We start from the raw sequence: 19,223 nt of genomic DNA on the forward strand, positions 1-19,223 counted from the left end.
TATATATATATATATACACACACATACATACATACATATACACACATATATATGTACATAGATGTGGATGAAGCTAGAATGTATTATGCTAAGTGAAATAACTCAATCAGAGAAAGACAAATACCATATGATTACACTTATATGTGGAATTTAAGAAACAAAGCAGATGAACATATGGGAAGAGGAGGAAAAAAGAGAAGAGAGGGAAACAAAACCACGAGACTCTTTTTTTTTAATACTATTTTATTTATTTATTTTATTTATTTGATTTTATTTTTATTTTTTAAAATTTACATCCAAATTAGTTAGCATATAGTGCAACAATGATTTCAGGAGTAGATTCCTTAGTGCCCCTTACCCATTTAGTTCATCCCCCCCTCCCACAACCCCTCCAGCAACCCTCTGTTTGTTCTCCATATTTATGAGTCTCTTCTGTTTTGTCCCCCTCCCTATTTTTATATTATTTTTGTGTCCCTTCCCTTATGTTCATCTGTTTTGTCTCTTAAAGTCCTCATATGAGTGAAGTCATATGATTTTTGTCTTTCTCTGACTGACTAATTTCACTTAGCATAATACCCTCCAGTTCCATCCACGTAGTTGCAAATGGCAAGATTTCTTTTGATTCTTTTTGATTGCTGAGTAATACTCCATTGTATACATACACCACATCTTCTTTATCCATTCATCCATCCATGGACATTTGGGTTCTTTCCATACTGTGGCTGTTGTTGATAGTGCTGCTATAAACACGGGCGTGCATGTGTCCCTTCGAAACAGCACGCCTGTATCCCATGGATAAATGCCTAGTAGTGCAATTGCTGGGTCGTAGGGTAGTTCTATCTTTAGTTTTTTGAGGCACCTCCATACTGTTTTCCAGAGTGACTGCACCAGCTTGCACTACCACCAACAATGCAAAAGAGATCCTCTTTCTCTGCATCCTCGCCAACATCTGTTGTTGCCTGAGTTGTTAATGTGAGCCATTCTGACAGGTGTAAGGTGGTATCTCATTGTGGTTTTGATTTGGATTTCCCTGATGATGAGTGATGTTGAGCATGTTTTCATGTGTCGGTTGGCCATCTGGATGTCTTCTTTGGAGAAGTGTCTATTCATGTCTTTTGCCCATTTCTTCACTGGATTATTTGTGTTTTGGGTGTTGAGTTTGATAAGTTCTTTATAGATTCTGGATACTAACCCTTTATCTGATACGTCGTTTGCAAATATCTTCTCCCATTCTGTCGATTGCCTTTTAGTTTTGCTGATTTTTTCCTTTGCTGTGCAGAAGCTCCTTATTTTGATGAGGTCCCAGTAGTTCATTTTTGAAAGCCACAGGAGACTCTTCATGATAGAAAACAAACTGAAAGTTGATGGAGGGAAGTGGGTGGGAGATTGGCTCAATGGGTGATGGGCATTAAGGAGGGCACTTGTTTTTTTTTTTTAATTTTTTTTAACATTTTATTTATTTTTGAGACAGGGAGAGACAGAGCATGAACAGGGGAGGGTCAGAGAGAGGGAGACACAGAATCTGAAACAGGTTCCAGGCTCTGAGCCGTCAGCACAGAGCCCAACACGGGGCTCAAACTCACAGACCGTGAGATCGTGACCTGAGCCGAAGTCAGCCGCTTAACCGACTGAGCCACCCAGGCGCCCCAGGAGGGCGCTTGTTTTGATGAGCACTGAGTGTTCATATATATATGTGTGCGTGCGTGTATGTGTGTATGTATACATATAGTTTTATGGGACTTATTTTTTAAAAATGTTTTTATTTATTTTTGAGACAGAGAGAGACAGAGCATGAGTAGGGGAGGGGCAGAGAGAGAGGGAGACATAGAATCTGAAACAGGCTCCAGGCTCTGAGCTGTCAGCACAGAGCCTGATGCAGGGCTCGAACTCATGAATCGCGAGATCATGACCTGAGCCAAAGTCAGACGCTTAACCGACTGAGCCACCCAGGCGCCCCAGGACTTACTTTTTTATTCCACATCATGCTACCATATCCATCCATGTTGTTCCTGTAGCTGTGATTCATTCATTTTCACCACTGTATACTATGTCATTCTGTGTGTATACCACCATTGATTTATTCTCCTGTCAGTGGGCATGTAGGTTGTCTCCAGTGTTTTGCTATACATGTCTTCCGGTATGCATGTGCAAGTTTCTTTGACATTCATTATAAATTAATAAGTCATAGGGTATGTACCCTTCTTGTTTACATTTCAAAATCTCGCCTTCCTGAAGAAGGCTTCCACCATGATATCTCCTTCCTTTGGAAGACAAGCATCTATTCTATACCATATGTTTGACAATTAACAAATACTGCCTATTACTTTTGGTCCTCCTACTGATGAAGGTTTCTCATTTTTGTGGTTGGACTTTTGTTGATTTTTTTCTGAGTTTATACTATTTATTTATTTATAAATTTATTTAAATTTTAGTTAACATACAGTGCAATTTAGTTTCAGGAGTGGAATTCAGTAATTCATCACTTACATACAACACTCAGTGCTCTCATCAAAACAAGTTCCCTCCTTAATGCCCATCACCCATCGAGTCAATCTCCCACTCACTTCCCTCCATCAACTTTCAGTTTGTTCTCTATCATTAAGAGTCTTTTGTGGTTTTGTTTCCCCTCTCTTCTCTTTTTTTCCTCCTCTTTCCATATGTTCATCTGCTTTGTTTCTTAAATTCCACAAATGAGTGCAATCATACGGTATTTGTCTTTCTCTGATTGAGTTATTTCATTTAGCATAATACATTCTAGCTTCATCCACATCTTTGCAAATGGCAAGATGTCATTCCTTCTCATGACTAATATTACATTGTATAGATATACACCACATCTTCTTTTTCCATTCATCAGTCAGTGGACATTGGGCACTCTCCATAGTTTGGCTATTGTTGATAATGCTGCTATAAACATTGGTGTGTATGCACCCTTTCAAATCTGTATTTTTGTATCCTTTGGGTAAATACCTAATAATGTAATTTTTATAGGGATTGCATTACAAGTGTAGATTGCTTTGGGTAGTATAGACATTTTAACGATGTTCTTCCAATCCATGAGCATGGAATTCTTTTCCATTTCTTTGTGTCCCTTTCAATTTCTTTATACTTTTCAGAGTACAGATCTTTTACCTCTTTAGTTAGGTTTATTCGTAGGTAACATTGTTTTTGATGCAATTGCAAATGGAATAGATTCCTCTATTTCTTTTTCTGCTGCTTCATTATTGGCATATAGAAATGCAACAGATTTCTGCATGTTGATTTTATATCCCACGACTTTGCTATATTCCTGTATTAGTTCTAGCAATTTTTGGTGGAGTCTTTCAGGTTTTCTTTTTTTTTTTAAATGTTTATTTATTTTTGAGACAGAGAGAGACAGGGTGCGAGTAGGGAAGGGGCAGAGAGAGACGGAGACACAGAATCGGAAGCAGGCTCCAGGATCTGAGCTGTCAGCACAGAGCCTGACGCGGGGCTCGAACTCACGAACCGCGAGATCATGACCTGAGCCGAAGTCGGACACCCAATTGACTGAGCCACCCAGGTGCCCCTTTCAGGTTTTCTACACAGAGTATCATATTATCTGCAAATAGTGAATGTCTGACTTCTTCCTTGCAATTTTTATGCTCTTTATTTCTTTTTGTTGTCTCATTGCTGAGGCTAAGACTCCCAGTACTATGTTAAATAGTAATGGTGAGAGTGGACATCCTTGTCTTGTTCCTGACCATAGGGGAAAGTTTTTCTCATTGAGGATTATATTAGCTGTGGGTCTTTCATACGTGGCTTTGATGATGTTGAGCCATGTTCCATCTATCCCTACTTTGTTGAGGGTTTTTATCAAGCATGGATGGTATATTTTGTCAAATGCTTTTTCTGCATCTGTTGACAGGATCATGTGGTTCTTATCCTTTCTTTTATTAGTGTGGTGTATCATGTTGATTGATTTGCAAATATTGAACCAGCCCTGCATCACAGAAATAAATCCCAGTTGATCATGGTGAATAAGTCTTTTAATGTATTGTTGGGTCCAGTTTGCTAGTATCTTGTTGAGAATTTTTGCATTCGTGTTCATCAGGAAAATTGGCCTGTAATTCTCCTTTTTAGTGCGTCTTTGTCTAGTTTTGGAATCAGGGTAATATTGGCCTCAGAGAATGAATTTGGAAAGTTTTTCTCCCATTTCTATTTTTTGGAACAGTTTGAGAAGAATAGGTATTAACTCTTCTTTAAATGTCTGATAGGATTCCCCTGGGAAGGTATCTAGCCCAGGACTTGTTTGTTGGGACATTTTTGATTACTGGTTCAATTTCTTTGCTGGTTATGGGTCTGTTCAAATTTTGTATTTCTTTCTGTTTCAGTTCTGGTAGTTTGTGAATTTCTAGGAATTTATCCATTTATTCCCTATTGTCCAGTTCGTTGGCATATAGTTTTTCATAGTGTTCTTTTATTCTCTTATAATTGTATTTCTGTGGTGTTGGTTGTGATCTCTCCTCTTTTGTTTGTGATTTTATCTATTTGGGTCCTTTCTCTTTTCTTTTTGATAGGTCTGGCTAGGGGGTTATCAACTTTGTTTATTCTTTCAAAGAACCAGCTCTTAGTTTTGTTGATCTGTTCTACTTTCTTGTTTGTCTGTTTCTACATCATTTATTTCTGCTCTAATCTTTATTATTTCTCTTCTGCTGGCTTTAGACTTTATTTGCTCTTCCTTTTATAGCAATTAGGTGCAAGGTTATATTGTTGATTTGGGACCTTTCTTGCATCTTGAGATAGGCCTGAATTGTAATATACTTTCTTCTTAGGACTGCCTTTGCTGCATCCCAAAGGGTTTGGACTGTCATGTTTTCATTTTCATTGGCATCCATGTATTTCTTTATTTCTTCTTTAATTTCCTGGTTAATGCATTCATTCTTTAGTAGGATGTTCTTTAACCTCCATGTATTTGAGGGCTTTTCAAATTTTTTCTTGTGGTTGATTTCAAGTTTCATAGTGTTGTGATCTGAAAATATGCACGGTATGATCTCAATCTTTTTGTACTTGTTGAGGACTGGTTTGTGACCCAGTATGTGATTTATTCTGGAGAATGTCCCATGTGCACTAGAGAAGAATGTGTATTCTGCTGCTTTTGGATAAAATGTTCTGAATATATCTGTTAAGTCCATCTGGTTCAGAATGTCATTCACAGCCATTGTTTCCTTGTTGATTTTCTGCTCAGATGATCTGCCCATTTCTGTAAGTGGAGTGTTAAAGTCTCTTAGTATTATTATCAATGAGTTTCTTTATGTTTTTAATTAATTAATTTATATATTTGGGTGTATCAAGTTGGAGGCAGAAATATTTACAATTGTTAGTACTTTGTCTTTAAAATTTTTTTAAATGTTTATTTATTTATTTTGAGAGAAAGAGAGAGAGAAAGTGTGTGTGTGTGTGTGTGTGTGTGTGTGTGTGTGAGATTGGGGGAGGGGTAGAGAGAGAAGGAGACCAATAATCCCAAGCAGGTTCCACACTGTCAGCATAGAGCCTGATGCAGGGCTTGAACTCACAAAGTGTGAGATCATGACCTGAGCCAAAATGAAGACTTGGACACTTAACCGACTGAGTCACCTAGACACCCCTATAATTGTTAGTACTTCTTGATCAATATGCCCCGTAATTATGATATAATGTCCTTATTCGTCTCTTGTTATTGTCTTTGTTTTAAAATCCAGTTTTTCTGATATAAGTATGGCTACTCTGGCTTTCTTTTGATGTCCATTAGCATGATAGATGGTTCTCCATCTCCTCACTTTCAATCTGAAGGTGTCTTTAGGTCTAAAATGAGGCTCTTGTAGGAAACATATAGATGAGTCTTGTTTTTATCAATGCTGATACCCTCTGTCTTTTGATTGGAGCATTTAGTCCATTTACACTCATAGTGATTTTTGAAAGACATGAATTTAGTGCCATTATTTTACCTGTAGAGTTGTGGAGTCCGCCTTAAAATTTCTTGCAGGGCTGGTTTAGTGGTCATGAACTCCTTTAGTTTTTGTTTGTCTGGGAAACTCTTTTTATTTCTCCTATTCTGAATGTCAGCCTTGCCGGATAAAGAATTCCTGGTTGCATATTTTTCCCATTCAGCACGTTGAAGATTTCCTCCCACTCCCTTCTGGCATGCCAAGTTTCAGTGGACAGGTCTGCCTCTAACCTTATGTGTCTACCCTTGTAGGTTAAGGAACTTTTGTCCCTAGCTGCTTTCAGAATTCTCTCTTTGTCTTTGTATTTTCAAATTTCACTATAATATGCCATGGTATTGATCTATTTTTGTTGATTTTGAGTGGCATTCTCTGTGCTTCTTGGACTTGAATGCCTATCTCCTTCCCCAAATTAGGGAAGTTCTCAGCTAAAATTTGTTCAAATAAACCTTCTGCCTCTTTTTCCCACTCTTCTTCTTCTGGGACTCCTATGATATGGATATTGTTTTTGCTTTCTAGAATCACTGAGTTCCCTAAGTTTCCCTTAGTAATCTATTAGTTTTCTTTCCCTCTTCTTTCCAACTTAATTATTTTCCATAAATTTATCTTCTATATCACTTATTCTCTCCTCTGCTTCTTCAATCCTCATTGTGAATATATCCAGTTGGTTTTGCAACCCCGTTATAGCATTTTTAATTTCAGCCTGACTAGTTTTCAGATCTTTGAGCTCTGCAGGAAGGGTTTCTCTGGTGTCTTCTATGTTTTTTTCAAGCCCAGCTAGTAGTCTTATGACTATTGCTCTAAATTCTTTTTCAGATATATTGCTTATATCTATTTTAAGCAAGTCCCTGGCTGTGATTTCTTCTTGACTTTTCTTTTGAGGAGAATTCCTCCCACTTGTCATTTTGGCTAAGTTTCTGTCTTTTGCATGTTTTGAAAGCTTGCTATGTTTCCTTCACCTGAGAATAATACTGTATTAAAAAGGGGTCATACACTGTCAAGGGCCTGGCACTTTAGGAAGTTTTTTTGATGTATGCTGTTTACACTCTGCTGTTGCATTTTGGCTGCTCTTTCCCACTTGTCAGTCCTCTACAGAGCTCCTCCTTGCTTACAGTTGGGAGTGTTTGGATATTCAACTAGGCATGCTTTGATTTGTCTGTTAAAATGAGCCTCGCACCTGCCACACTATCTCCTTCCAAACAGGGAGATCCTTCTGCCAGTCCACAGATCGATTTCCTGGGTGCTCCAAATGACCTGACCTCAATACAGCTGTGTTTGAGGAATGAAGAAGGCCCAAGGTCCCCCTACTTCTCCGTCATCTTAACTTCTCCCCTCTAGTGTGAACTTTTGTTAATTTTTGCTCTATCACATCCATTCGTCTTTCTATTACTAGTATCCCAAATTTTGTTTTGGGGAAACTACTCCATTCTCATCTCACTTCGTTTGTTTGAGTAGGATTCCAATCATGGTTCTAGAGATGTAGCATGCATCTCAGGCCTAAACCAGTCAGGACATTCTATTCCTTCAGGCAGAGTGGTTGGTTTAGTCCAGACTAATGCCAAACTCTTTGCTAGCAAGAGGATATTTTCCTTTTTATTCCCACTGGACTGGAGGATGTGAGATTGTACCTGGACTCGACAAGGGGGAAGGCTGTATGAAGATGAGTCAAAACATAGAAAAGAGCAAGATCAGACTGAAAAAGAAAAAGAAAGAAGCAGACACTTGTCCTCATGTCATTATTTGAACTCCCAAATCTGTGTTCTGAACTAGCCCTGGACTTTTCTATCATATGAACCAATAAAGTTTTTTTTTGTTTAACCACTCTAGGCTGGGCTTCCTATTAATTGAACTCAAAGGGTCCTAACTGATATAGTCTTGAATTAAATTAACTTGTGGGTTCTTCCTCTTCCATTTCTTCTTCCTCTTCCTCTTCCTCCTCCTCCTCCTCTTTTTATTCTTTTCCCTTCTTGAACAATTAGGTCCTAAAGCCATTGGTGAGGTAAGGCATGGTAAGCATTTGCTCCTGGTCAAAGTAAGTCCAGTGGCCCAGAATAGGGTAGCAGAAATCCAGTGGGGTAAGGAGGGCATTATTCAGGAAGTGATAGGCATGGGTTGTCAGAGCCTGAGCAGGTGAGGATGTTACCCAGGTGCAAGGGCAATCTCAGCCTATGTGAGTGAAGAGGGTGGCCCTGCAGAGGTGGTTTGGCTTGGGGTATGAGAACCCAAGCAGGATGAAGAGGATACCCACATGGGGTAGATGCCCAACATGGGGTATTAGGCCTGAGAAGAGTGAGAAGGGCATCCAAATGGAAGGACAGTTTGATTTTGGAAGTCAGAACATAAACAGAGTGAGGAGGGTGTCTGTGTATAGGGACAGCCAGCATGGGGAATCAGGACCCAAGCAAAATGAGGTCTTCCAGGTAGGACTTAGCTCAGCATGAGGAATCAGAAGTTTGATTAAGGAGAGCATCTACATGAAAAGGTCCCTTGTCACAGAATGCCAGAACTTAAGGGGATGTATGAGAGGCATCCACGTGAGGTGTGTGTGGGGGGAATCTGTTGTGGGATGTTAGAGCCTGAGCAGAGTAAGGAGGGCAACTGGGGGAAGGGAGATTAATACAGGGTGTTGAGACTTAAGTGTAGTGAGAAGGAAAGAACATCAGTGTGGGGGAGAGGACAGTGTGATGGGAGATTAGTTCCATACAAGAGGACTGATTAGATAAATAAACAAATTTAGGATAATACAAGCAAGAGAGAAGAAGAGAGCTACAAAAAGGGAGAAAACTAGAATGAACTCTGTTACTATTTTGGACTTGGAGGTATGAGTGTGAACTTACAGTTATTTTTTTCTTTACAGATTTTACTTTTAAGTAATCTCTACACCCAATATGGGCCCCAAACCCACAGCCCTGAGGTCAAGAGCCACATGCTCCACCAACTGAGCCAGGCAGGTGCCTTGAACTTACAGCTTTTAATATTAATAGATATTTACGGAGATATGTACAGATGTAAATTTTTGTGTACACACACACACACACACACACACACTCCCTATGAGAAACTTGGGAGCAGGGACCTGGAAGCAATGAGCATGTATAGAACCAAGATCTTGGGATGTCTGGGTGGCTCAGTCAGTTAAGCATCCAATTTCGGCTCAGATCATGATCTTATGATTTGTGAGTTCAAGCCCCCACATTGGGTAAGCTGGAGCCCTGCTCTGGGCTCTGCACTCTCTCTCCCTTTCTCTGTGCACCTCATGGGATTCTCTTTCTCTCCCTCTGTCTGCCCCTCACTCACACTCACTCTCTCAAAAATAAACAAATAAATACATAAATAAATAAATTTTTAAAATCATTAAAATTGTACATTAAAAAAAAAAAGAACCAAGATCTCGGCTTCTAAATACAATTCTCCACTAAAACAAACCAAGGTTCCTTAGAGAAATGGGTGATTCCATGCTGGTAGTAGGAAAGTATAAGATGAATCTAGAACATCTCATTGTGCAAAGCAAGGAAGTACTCAAAGAATGATGGATACATGTTAAAAGGACACAGGAAATATTCTGTCAGTTTCTTAATATAACTAAAAATATATCTACCCTATAGCCCATAAATCATACCACTTGGTATTTATTATAAAAGAAATAAAAACATGTATCTGCACAAAAGATTTGTGCAAGATTGTTTATAGCATCTTTATTCATAATAACCGAGAAATGAAATCAGTCTAAATGACTACCAGTTGAAGAATGGACTAACAACCTATAGTTTATTCATACAACAGAATACTACTCAACAAACAAACAAACAAAATAAGGAAATTGTTGGTACACAAAACAACATGTAAGAATCTCAAGAAAAAAAATGTGCTGAGTGAAAGAAGCCTTACACAAAAGGGTACATACAAATGATTCCATATATATGAACTCAGAGAGATAAAACATATTTGTAGTGGAAAACAACCAGAAGGGTGGTTGTCTTGGGGACTGGGTGGTGGGGATTGAGTGAGAAAGAGGCATGAGGGAACTTAGTGTTCTATATCTTAATAGGGGTATTAGATACACAATCTATGTATTTGCCAAAACTCAGTGAATGTACACTTAAAATTTGTGTTTCATTTGTTTAATTTTACCTCAAAAGAAAAAAAGCTGTTAACATATATTGAATTCTAATTAAAGATACACATGCCGAAGTGTTTAGGGAGGAGTGTATTGGGGTCAGCAATTTATTTTGAAATGTATAAAAAAATAAGAGAAATGGAGGGATAAAGAGATGAATAAATAATTTTTAAAAGTGTAATAAAATGTTAATGATAGAATCTAGGTGATGGATATATAGGTGTTCACTATAAAATTCTCTCAGCTTTGCTGTATGTTTGAAATTTTTCATAATAGAATATTGGAGGGAAGGGGAAGACATAAAATTCAGACTGAAAGGACTCCCATTGGTCAAATCTGAGACAATAGGAACATTAAAATAAATAATGATGGGGCGCCTGGGTGGCTCAGTCGGTTAGGTGTCTGACTTCAGCTCAGGTCACGATCTCACAGTCCGTGGGTTCGAGCCCTGCGTCGGGTTCTGTGCTGATAGCTCAGAGCCTGGAGCCTGCTTCCGATTCTGTGTCTCCCTCTCTCTCTGCCCCTCCCCCGTTCATGCTCTGTCTCTCTCTGTCCCAAAAATAAATAAACGTTAAAAAATTTTTTTTAAATAAATAATGATAGTGTTGGATTACAACATGTTGAATAAAATAGGAAACCATGAATACATATTGTTATAACAAATAAATAAAAAGTTTGATAAGGAAGAGAATGTTTCTGGGGCACCTGGCTGGCTCAGTCAGTAGAGTGTGGGATTCTTAATCTCGGGGTTGTAAATTCAAACCCCACATTGGGTGTAGAGATTACTTAAAAATAAAATATTAAAAAAAAAAGGGAATGTTTCTATGATTTCAAAGTACAACCACAAAAAAAATCTATTAATTACAAAGGGAGAAAGAGTAATTTTTAAATGGAAGGGACTGATAGATATCATCTTTAAAAATTTTTTTTAATTCTAGTATAGTTAGCATACAGTGTTACATTGGTTTCAGGTGCAACATAGTGATTAAACAATTCCATATGTTACTCAGTGCTCATCAAGATAAGTTAGTCTTTTTTTTTTAATTTTTTTTAACATTTATTTATTTTTGAGACAGAGAGAGACAGAGTATGAACGGGGGAGGGTCAGAGAGAGGGAGACACAGAATCTGAAACAGGCTCCAGGCTCTGAGCTGTCAGCACAGAGCCCTACATGGGGCTCGAACTCACGGACCGCGAAATCATGACCTGAGCTGAAGTCGGCCACTTAACCGACTGAGCCACCCAGGCGCCCCAAGATAAGTTAGTCTTTGATGCCCTTCAGCTACTATTTCACCTAGCCACGCCACCCTCCCCCCCACCTCCCCAACCATCTATTTGTTCTCTATAGTTAAGAGTCTGTTTTTCGGCTTGTCTCTCTCTCTCTTTTCTCCCCTTTGCTTGTTTGTTTTGTTTCTTAAAAATTATGGCTGAATTATTCAGCTATATTAAAGAATGAAATCTTACCATTTGCAACAACATGGATGGAGCTAGAAAGTATAATGCCAAGTGAAATAAGCCCGTCAAAGACAAATACCATAAGATTTCACTTGTTTATCCATTCATCTATCATGGACACTTGTGCTGCTTCCATAGTTTGGCTTTTGTAATAATGCTGCAATAAACATAGGGGTGCATGTACCTTTTTGAAATAGTGTTTTTGTATTCTTTGGGTAAATACCCAGTAGTTTGACTACTGGATTATAGGGTAGTCCTATTTTTAATTTTTTGAAGAACCTCCACAGACATCATGTTATTATCATGGGACTTCTGCTAGGATTCAATGAGAAGAACATAGCATCACTTACGTGACATTCCTGGTAAAGATGAATAATCTGAATTTAATCATAAGGAAACATTAGACCAACCTAAAAGGAGGACATACCATAAAGAAACAGCCTATAATCTTCAAATTGTCAAAGACACGACAATCAAGGAAAGACTGAAGAGTTTCTTAAAGATCCCTTGTTGCAGAGTAAAGAAACAGCAGTTGTTTTACACTAACTACTTGTCCGGTTTTCAGTTTCTTTAAAAAACACTATGTGGGAGGGGCGCCTGGGTGGCGCAGTCGGTTAAGCGTCCGACTTCAGCCAGGTCACGATCTCGCGGTCCGGGAGTTCGAGCCCCGCGTCGGGCTCTGGGCTGATGGCTCAGAGCCTGGAGCCTGTTTCCGATTCTGTGTCTCCCTCTCTCTCTGCCCCTTCCCCGTTCACGCTCTGTCTCTCTCTGTCCCAAAAATAAATAAACGTTGAAAAAAAAAAAACAAAACACTATGTGGGATGCCTGGGTGGATCAGTCGGTTAAGCGTCCGACTCTCAATTTCAGCTCAGGTTATGATCTCACAGTTGGTGGGTTTGAGCCCCTCATTGGGCTCTGCGCTGACAGTGTGGAGCCTGCTTGGGATTCTCTTTCTCTCCCTCTGCCCCTCCCCTGCTTGCTCTTTCTCTCAAAAATAAATAAATATTTTTCCATAATTTGGCTATTGTTGACAGTGCTGCTATAAACATTGGGGTACAAGTGCCCCTATGCATCAGTACTCCTGTATCCCTTGGATAAATTCCTAGCAGTGCTATTGCTGGGTCATAGGGTAGGTCTATTTTTAATTTTCTGAGGAACCTCCACACTGCTTTCCAGAGCGGCTGCACCAATTTGCATTCCCACCAACAGTGCAAGAGGGTTCCCGTTTCTCCACATCCTCTCCAGCATCTATAGTCTCCTGATTTGTTCATTTTGGCCACTCTGACTGGTGTGAGGTGATACCTGAGTGTGATTTTGATTTGTATTTCCCTGATGAGGAGCGACGCTGAACATCTTTTCATGTGCCTGTTGGCCATCTGGATGTCTTCTTTAGAGAAGTGTCTATTCATGTTTTCTGCCCATTTCTTCACTGGGTTATTTGTTTTTCAGGTGTGGAGTTTGGTGAGCTCTTTATAGATTTTAGATACTAGCCCTTTGTCCGATATGTCATTTGCAAATATCTTTTCCCATTCCGTTGGTTGCCTTTTAGTTTTGTTGGTTGTTTCCTTTGCTGTGCAGAAGCTTTTTATCTTCATAAGGTCCCAGTAATTCACTTTTGCTTTTAATTCCTTTGCCTTTGGGGATGTGTCGAGTAAGAGATTGCTGCGGCTGAGGTCAGAGAGGTCTTTTCCTGCTTTCTCCTCTAAGGTTTTGATGGTTTCCTGTCTCACATTTAGGTCCTTTATCCATTTTGAGTTTATTTTTGTAAATGGTGTGAGAAAGTGGTCTAGTTTCAACCTTCTGCATGTTGCTGTCCAGTTCTCCCAGCACCATTTGTTAAAGAGGCTGTCTTTTTTCCATTGGATGTTCTTTCCTGCTTTGTCAAAGATGAGTTGGCCATACGTTTGTGGGTCTAGTTCTGGGGTTTCTATTCTATTCCATTGGTCTGTGTGTCTGTTTTTGTGCCAATACCATGCTGTCTTGATGATGACAGCTTTGTAGTAGAGGCTGAAGTCTGGGATTGTGATGCCTCCTGCTTTGGTCTTCTTCTTCAGAATTCCTTTGGCTATTCGGGGCCTTTTGTGGTTCCATATGAATTTTAGGATTGCTTGTTCTAGTTTCGAGAAGAATGCTGGTGCAATTTTGGTTTTTAAAAAACCACTATCTGGGGCGCCTGGGTGGCGCAGTCGGTGGAGCGTCCGACTTCAGCCAGGTCACGATCTCGCGGTCCGTGAGTTCGAGCCCCGCGTCGGGCTCTGGGCTGATGGCTCGGAGCCTGGAGCCTGTTTCCGATTCTGTGTCTCCCTCTCTCTCTGCCCCTCCCCCGTTCATGCTCTGTCTCTCTCTGTCCCAAAAATAAATAAACGTTGAAAAAAAATTTTTAAAAAAATAAAAAACCACTATGTGAGTTTTTCAATGAGATTTTCTAAATAAACATGGTTCATAAGTGTTCAAGATTTCTGGAATTTGGTTACAAAATACATCACAAAAATTTCATAACATTTTATTTTATTTTATTATTTTTTTTAAATATGAAATTTATTGTCAAATTGGTTTCCATACAACACCCAGTGCTCATCCCAACAGGTGCCCTCCTCCATACCCATCACCCACCCACCCCACCCTCCCACTCCCCATCAACCCTCAGTTTGTTCTCAGTTTTTAAGAGTCTCTTATGTTTTGGCTCCCTCCCTCTCTAACCTTTTTTTTTTCCTTTCCCTCCCCCATGGTCTTCTGTTAAGTTTCTCAGGATCCACTGATGAATGGACAAAATTTCATAACTTTAAGAGAGGTAAATGTCCTACTTATATAGAAATTTTTATATTAAAGTAAATTTTATCATTTAATAGGAAATTAGAGGGTATATATATCCAGAAGTGTTAATAGCTATTCCATGGGAAGTAATGGGGAAAGAGTGATCTATTCCATTAAGTTCTACAGTGTAGACAGGTCACATGTTTTACAGATTTTATATGTAATATTTCTCCTCTAAAGATTGAGCTGTATTAGACAAGAATAAACAGGGAAATTACCAGCTAAAAGTTTCGAGTTGCCCCCTCTATATAGACAACTTCCATTTTGAGAATACCAGCAGAAACATTTATAGACACTTCTAATTCTGTGGCTTTAACCTATTTCTCCAATTTTTATCCAATTTTTAATCTTGGACACAGAAATAGATAAGAAGGGTAGAGCAAAACAAAACAAAATGAAACAAAGAGCTATTTGAAGATTTGCTGATCAGTTATTAGCTAATGTTTGAATTTAGAATTTTCTCCCTTTTTAAAAGAAGCTAAATCTGCCTTTCTTCTTCCATATGGCCATCAGCTCAGCAATCATCTCCTCAGGCCAGGTGGCTACCAACATGTGTTCAGAGAGAGTCATTTTGTATAAGCCTACCCTTGCAGAGAATAATTTGTTCTTCCTGCTTGCAGAAATTTATTTCTGGCAGCAGTTTCTGCCTCCTCATTACTTTCCTCATTCTCATTTGCTGGGCTTAACCCATTACATTTTATACTTTCTACCTATCCCTATTGCTGTACTTCACTCATATATATTGGAACTTCCTTATAATGTCATCCTCAGGTTTCTTAAATTCTAGAAATTATCACGTCTAACTCCTTCATTTTACAAATGAGGACCCCTGAATCTATTGAGGTTCAGTAACTTGTCTTTGGTCCTGTGACCATTAAGTGAAAGATCCAGTATTGGAACCCAGCTCTCCTGACCATTGTGTGGTTTTTCCTCTATAGAACATGATTTTATATTATAAAATTTTCCCACTTTATAAGTGGAAACCATCTCATTGTGCCCTTTGAAATTCCATTCTTTGGATGCAGTCTAAGACAAGTAGTGTAGTTTAATGTCAAGTTTGCAGAACATGTAGTGAATGAAGAACACACGACAATTGATAAACTTAGGTACATTTGAAGATAAACGAATACAATAATTTTTTAAAAGGTTGAAGACTTAAATAACCCTGATCATTCTTTCTTTCACTTACTATACACTTTAAGAATTGGAAATCTAATATGCAAGAGTCACCAGATAAATCCTTAAACCCAGTAAAATGCAAAATCATTTATACTAGAATCTAATCAAATGGATGAGGAAACTTATTATACTAGAATAAGAATTTTAGTAACTTTTTATTGGGAAGTTTGATCAGAAGAGAAAAATGTAGTATAGGACAAGAAAAGTCATTAAGGAGAATTTAGTGGTTAAGTTAGTAAATTCAGGAGAAACTTGCAAGCCAGACCGACTTGAGAGGTGAATCGGACCTTGTAGAGGCAGAAAGATAAAACAAGAAGAGAAAATAGGCAGAATTGAGGAATGCTTTGGATTTTTTTAACCCCAAGAGTGAGGGTAGCTAGGCACATGGAAGGAATCTAACTAGATAAGAGTTAAGGTCTTGGACAAAGCACTCTACAACATAATACACTCCTGATAGCTCTGACATTTTCTACACTTCCCACCAACAAGGTACGAGGGTTGCAACTTCTCTACATCCTTGTCAACACTTGCTATTTTTCTATTTTTAAAGTATAGCCACACAACATAAGTAACAAAAGCGAAAGTAAATAAGTGAAGTACATTGAACGAAGAGGATTCTACACAGCAAAAGAAGCAATCAACAAAATGAAAAGGAAACCTACAGAATAGAAGATTTTTGCAAATCCTATACTGATAAGGGGTGAAAATCCAAAATATATAAGGAACTCATGCACCTAAACAGAAAAAAAAATTTAAAAATGGGCAAAGAAACTGAATTTTCCAGAGACATGCAGATAACCAAAAAGTGCATGAAAAGATGCTCAACATCACTAACAATTAGAGAAATGCAAATCAAAGTCACAATGAGATGTCATATCACACCTGTCAGAGTTGTTGTTATCAAAAAGACAAGAGATAACAAGTGTTGGCAAAGATGTGGAGAAAAGGGACCCAGTGTGCACTGTCGGTGGGAATGTAAATTGGTACAACTACTATAAAAGACAGTATGGACGTTTCTCAAAACATTAAAAATAGAGGTGTCTGGGTGGCTCAAGTCAGTTGAGCATCTGACTCTTGATTTTGGCTCAGGTTGCGATTCCATGGCTGTGGGATCGAATCTGCGTTGAGTTCCATGCTGAGTGCTGAGCATGGAGCCTGCTTAAGATTCTCTCTCTCTCCCTCTGCCCCTCTCCCTCACTTGTGCCCTCTCTCTTTCTCTCTCAAAACAAACAAATAAAAAACATTAACAAAATAGAGTTATCGTATTGTCCAGCAATTCCACTTCTGAGTATCTAATGGAAAGAGATGAAATCACTATCTCGAAGAGATACCTGAATCACCATGTTCATTGCAAAATTATTCACAATAGCCAAGGTATGAAAAAAAACTAACCATCAGTGAATGAATGGATAAAGAAAATGTGATTCTCACACACACACACACACACACACACACAGGAGTATTAGTCATCCATGAAAAAGATAGAGTGCTGCCATGGATGGATCTTGAAAACATTATGCTGAGTGAAATCAGACAAAGAAAGACAAATACTGTATGATATCACTTATATGTGGAATCTAAAAAAGCCAAACTGAGAATGTAAAATGGTGGTTCTTAGGGGATGGGGTTGGGGGAAATGGGGGATTGTTGGTCAAAGGGTATAAACTTGTTATAAGATGAATAAGTTCTGTGGATCTAATGTACAGCATGGTGATTATAGTTAACAATATTATATACTTAAATTTGCTAAGAGAAGAGATCTTACATGGTCTCACCACAAAAAAGAAATGGTAATTATGTGAAGTGATAGAGGTGTTAACTAATGCTGCTGTGGTAATCATTTCAGAGTATATAAAGATATCAGATCAACACATGTACACTTGAAACTTACACAATGTTATATGTTAATTTTATCTCAATAAAACTGAAAAAATTATAGCCATTCTAATAGCCGTGAAGTGGTGTCTTGCGGCTTCAAAATGAGAGTTTTAACTATGTATGACATAGTACTGGAAAACTTGAAACCAAGTTGTTACCACAGTTTTAATGAGAAAATTCTTATCTTTTTACCTTTCTTCATAGATTCTTTTTCCATTCCCTCCTTGTATGTGTACAAGAGTTCATCAACTTCATTCAGATCCAGGAAGCCTGAGCCATCACTGTCCCACTTCTGAAACAGGGCTTCTAGGAGAAGTTCCCGTCGGACTCTGGAAGCATTATGTCTAATCTAGGATAGAAACCGGATAACAAAGCACAGAAGACACACTATTTATTGTGCTAGCTGCCATCCTAGGTTTATTCCCCCCAAAGTGAAGCACTATTTCTAAAAACAGCTTTATTGAAAAAACTTGGACTAAGCATGATATTAATGGTAAAATGAAGCATTTAATGTTAATACTCTAAATACTATTTCTCTGTTTCACCTCTAGACCAAAAACAAAAACAAAAACAAAAACAGGCATACTCTGCATTGGACTAAAACACATTAACATAGAAAGGGAGCCACACTCCTTAAGAACCTTTGATTCATTCCTTTCCACTCCCTTGCTGTTTGCTCAGGAATGTGATAAACATATGGTATGCTTGACCTGGCTTCTTGCGGGGTGGGGAGGGGGATATGCTATGTAGTTAAGGAGGATGAGTGGCAGTGTTCAAAAAATGAAAAACAACCATGTTCAAAAATTACTTTTTATATTTAACATTGACCTAACTGGACATTGGTTTTATTTACCTTTTAGATTTTTTACTAGATTAATTATAATATCAGTCGGATGGTAACTATTATCGGGGTGCCTGGGTGGCTCAGTCTGTTAAGCATCCAACTTCTGCTCACGTCATGATCTCTCATGGTTCATGAGTTTGAGCCTCTCGACCGTGCAGAGCTTGCTTGGGATTCTCTCTCTGTCCCTCTCTCTCTCTGCTCCTCCCCAACTTGTGTGCTCTCTCTCAACATAAATAAATAAACTTAAAAAAAAATAGTAACTATTATCTAGATTTAATCACTAAAAGAAAGTGAATATATAGAATTTGTTTAAAAGGGGGAACTGCAATTGAGGAGGCAAAAGGGATATCAACTCTAGAATTAGGTTGAGAAGACTCATGAGGCTGATGGATATGCCTGGAGAATGTAATTTACATATTTCACAAAAGAGCACATAAATTGTTTATATCAGCTAACATGTATGCATTTATCTATCACTCAAGTAAGTAGTAAGTTTTTAGGAAATATGTAATACCTGGATTCACATGAATAAAAATATATATTCAAATCATAATTGTACTTCTAGGTATGTGCACTTGTAAATGCATTCACAAAGCAGATAAACAGTGCACACACACACACACACACACACACATTTTTGCACATACACATATGTGGTCCTCAGAATCTGCTCTGCAAGCTTCAGAGGAGGAAAAACAAAGCTGTACAATAAACCATCTCTTGACACCAGCAATCATGTTACTATTAGGGGAATGAATTCTCTGGAGTGTGATCTTGGACCATTTGACAATAAAATAAAATATTTAATGGCTATGCTCATTGAAATAAGATGGTAAGTTTGATTGTAAATTTTTAAAAAGCCACATTAGGAGTAACTGAGGTTAGAGATTTACTAATAATAGTAACCTCACCTGTTTTATTTTATTTTTTAAGTTCATGTATATATTTTATTAAAGAATTAAAATTTTTTAATGGATACAGGTTAAAAATTTTA

The 19,223-nt window shown here is 38.3% G+C and overlaps 1 protein-coding gene across 1 annotated transcript in view; it reads right to left on the reverse strand.

The window, feature by feature from the left end:
• The window catches only part of EFCAB5 (EF-hand calcium binding domain 5), a 200,993-nt gene that overhangs the window by 37,506 nt on the left and 144,264 nt on the right, over nt 1-19,223 (reverse strand). The window contains exon 17 of the mRNA XM_030295821.2: nt 17,578-17,734. Within this exon, the coding sequence (XP_030151681.1) occupies nt 17,578-17,734 (157 nt within the window). The remainder of the gene's footprint in view (nt 1-17,577; nt 17,735-19,223) is intronic.

The sequence above is a fragment of the Lynx canadensis genome, chromosome E1 (assembly GCF_007474595.2).
Source record: "Lynx canadensis isolate LIC74 chromosome E1, mLynCan4.pri.v2, whole genome shotgun sequence".
Taxonomy (NCBI): Eukaryota; Metazoa; Chordata; class Mammalia; order Carnivora; family Felidae; genus Lynx; species Lynx canadensis.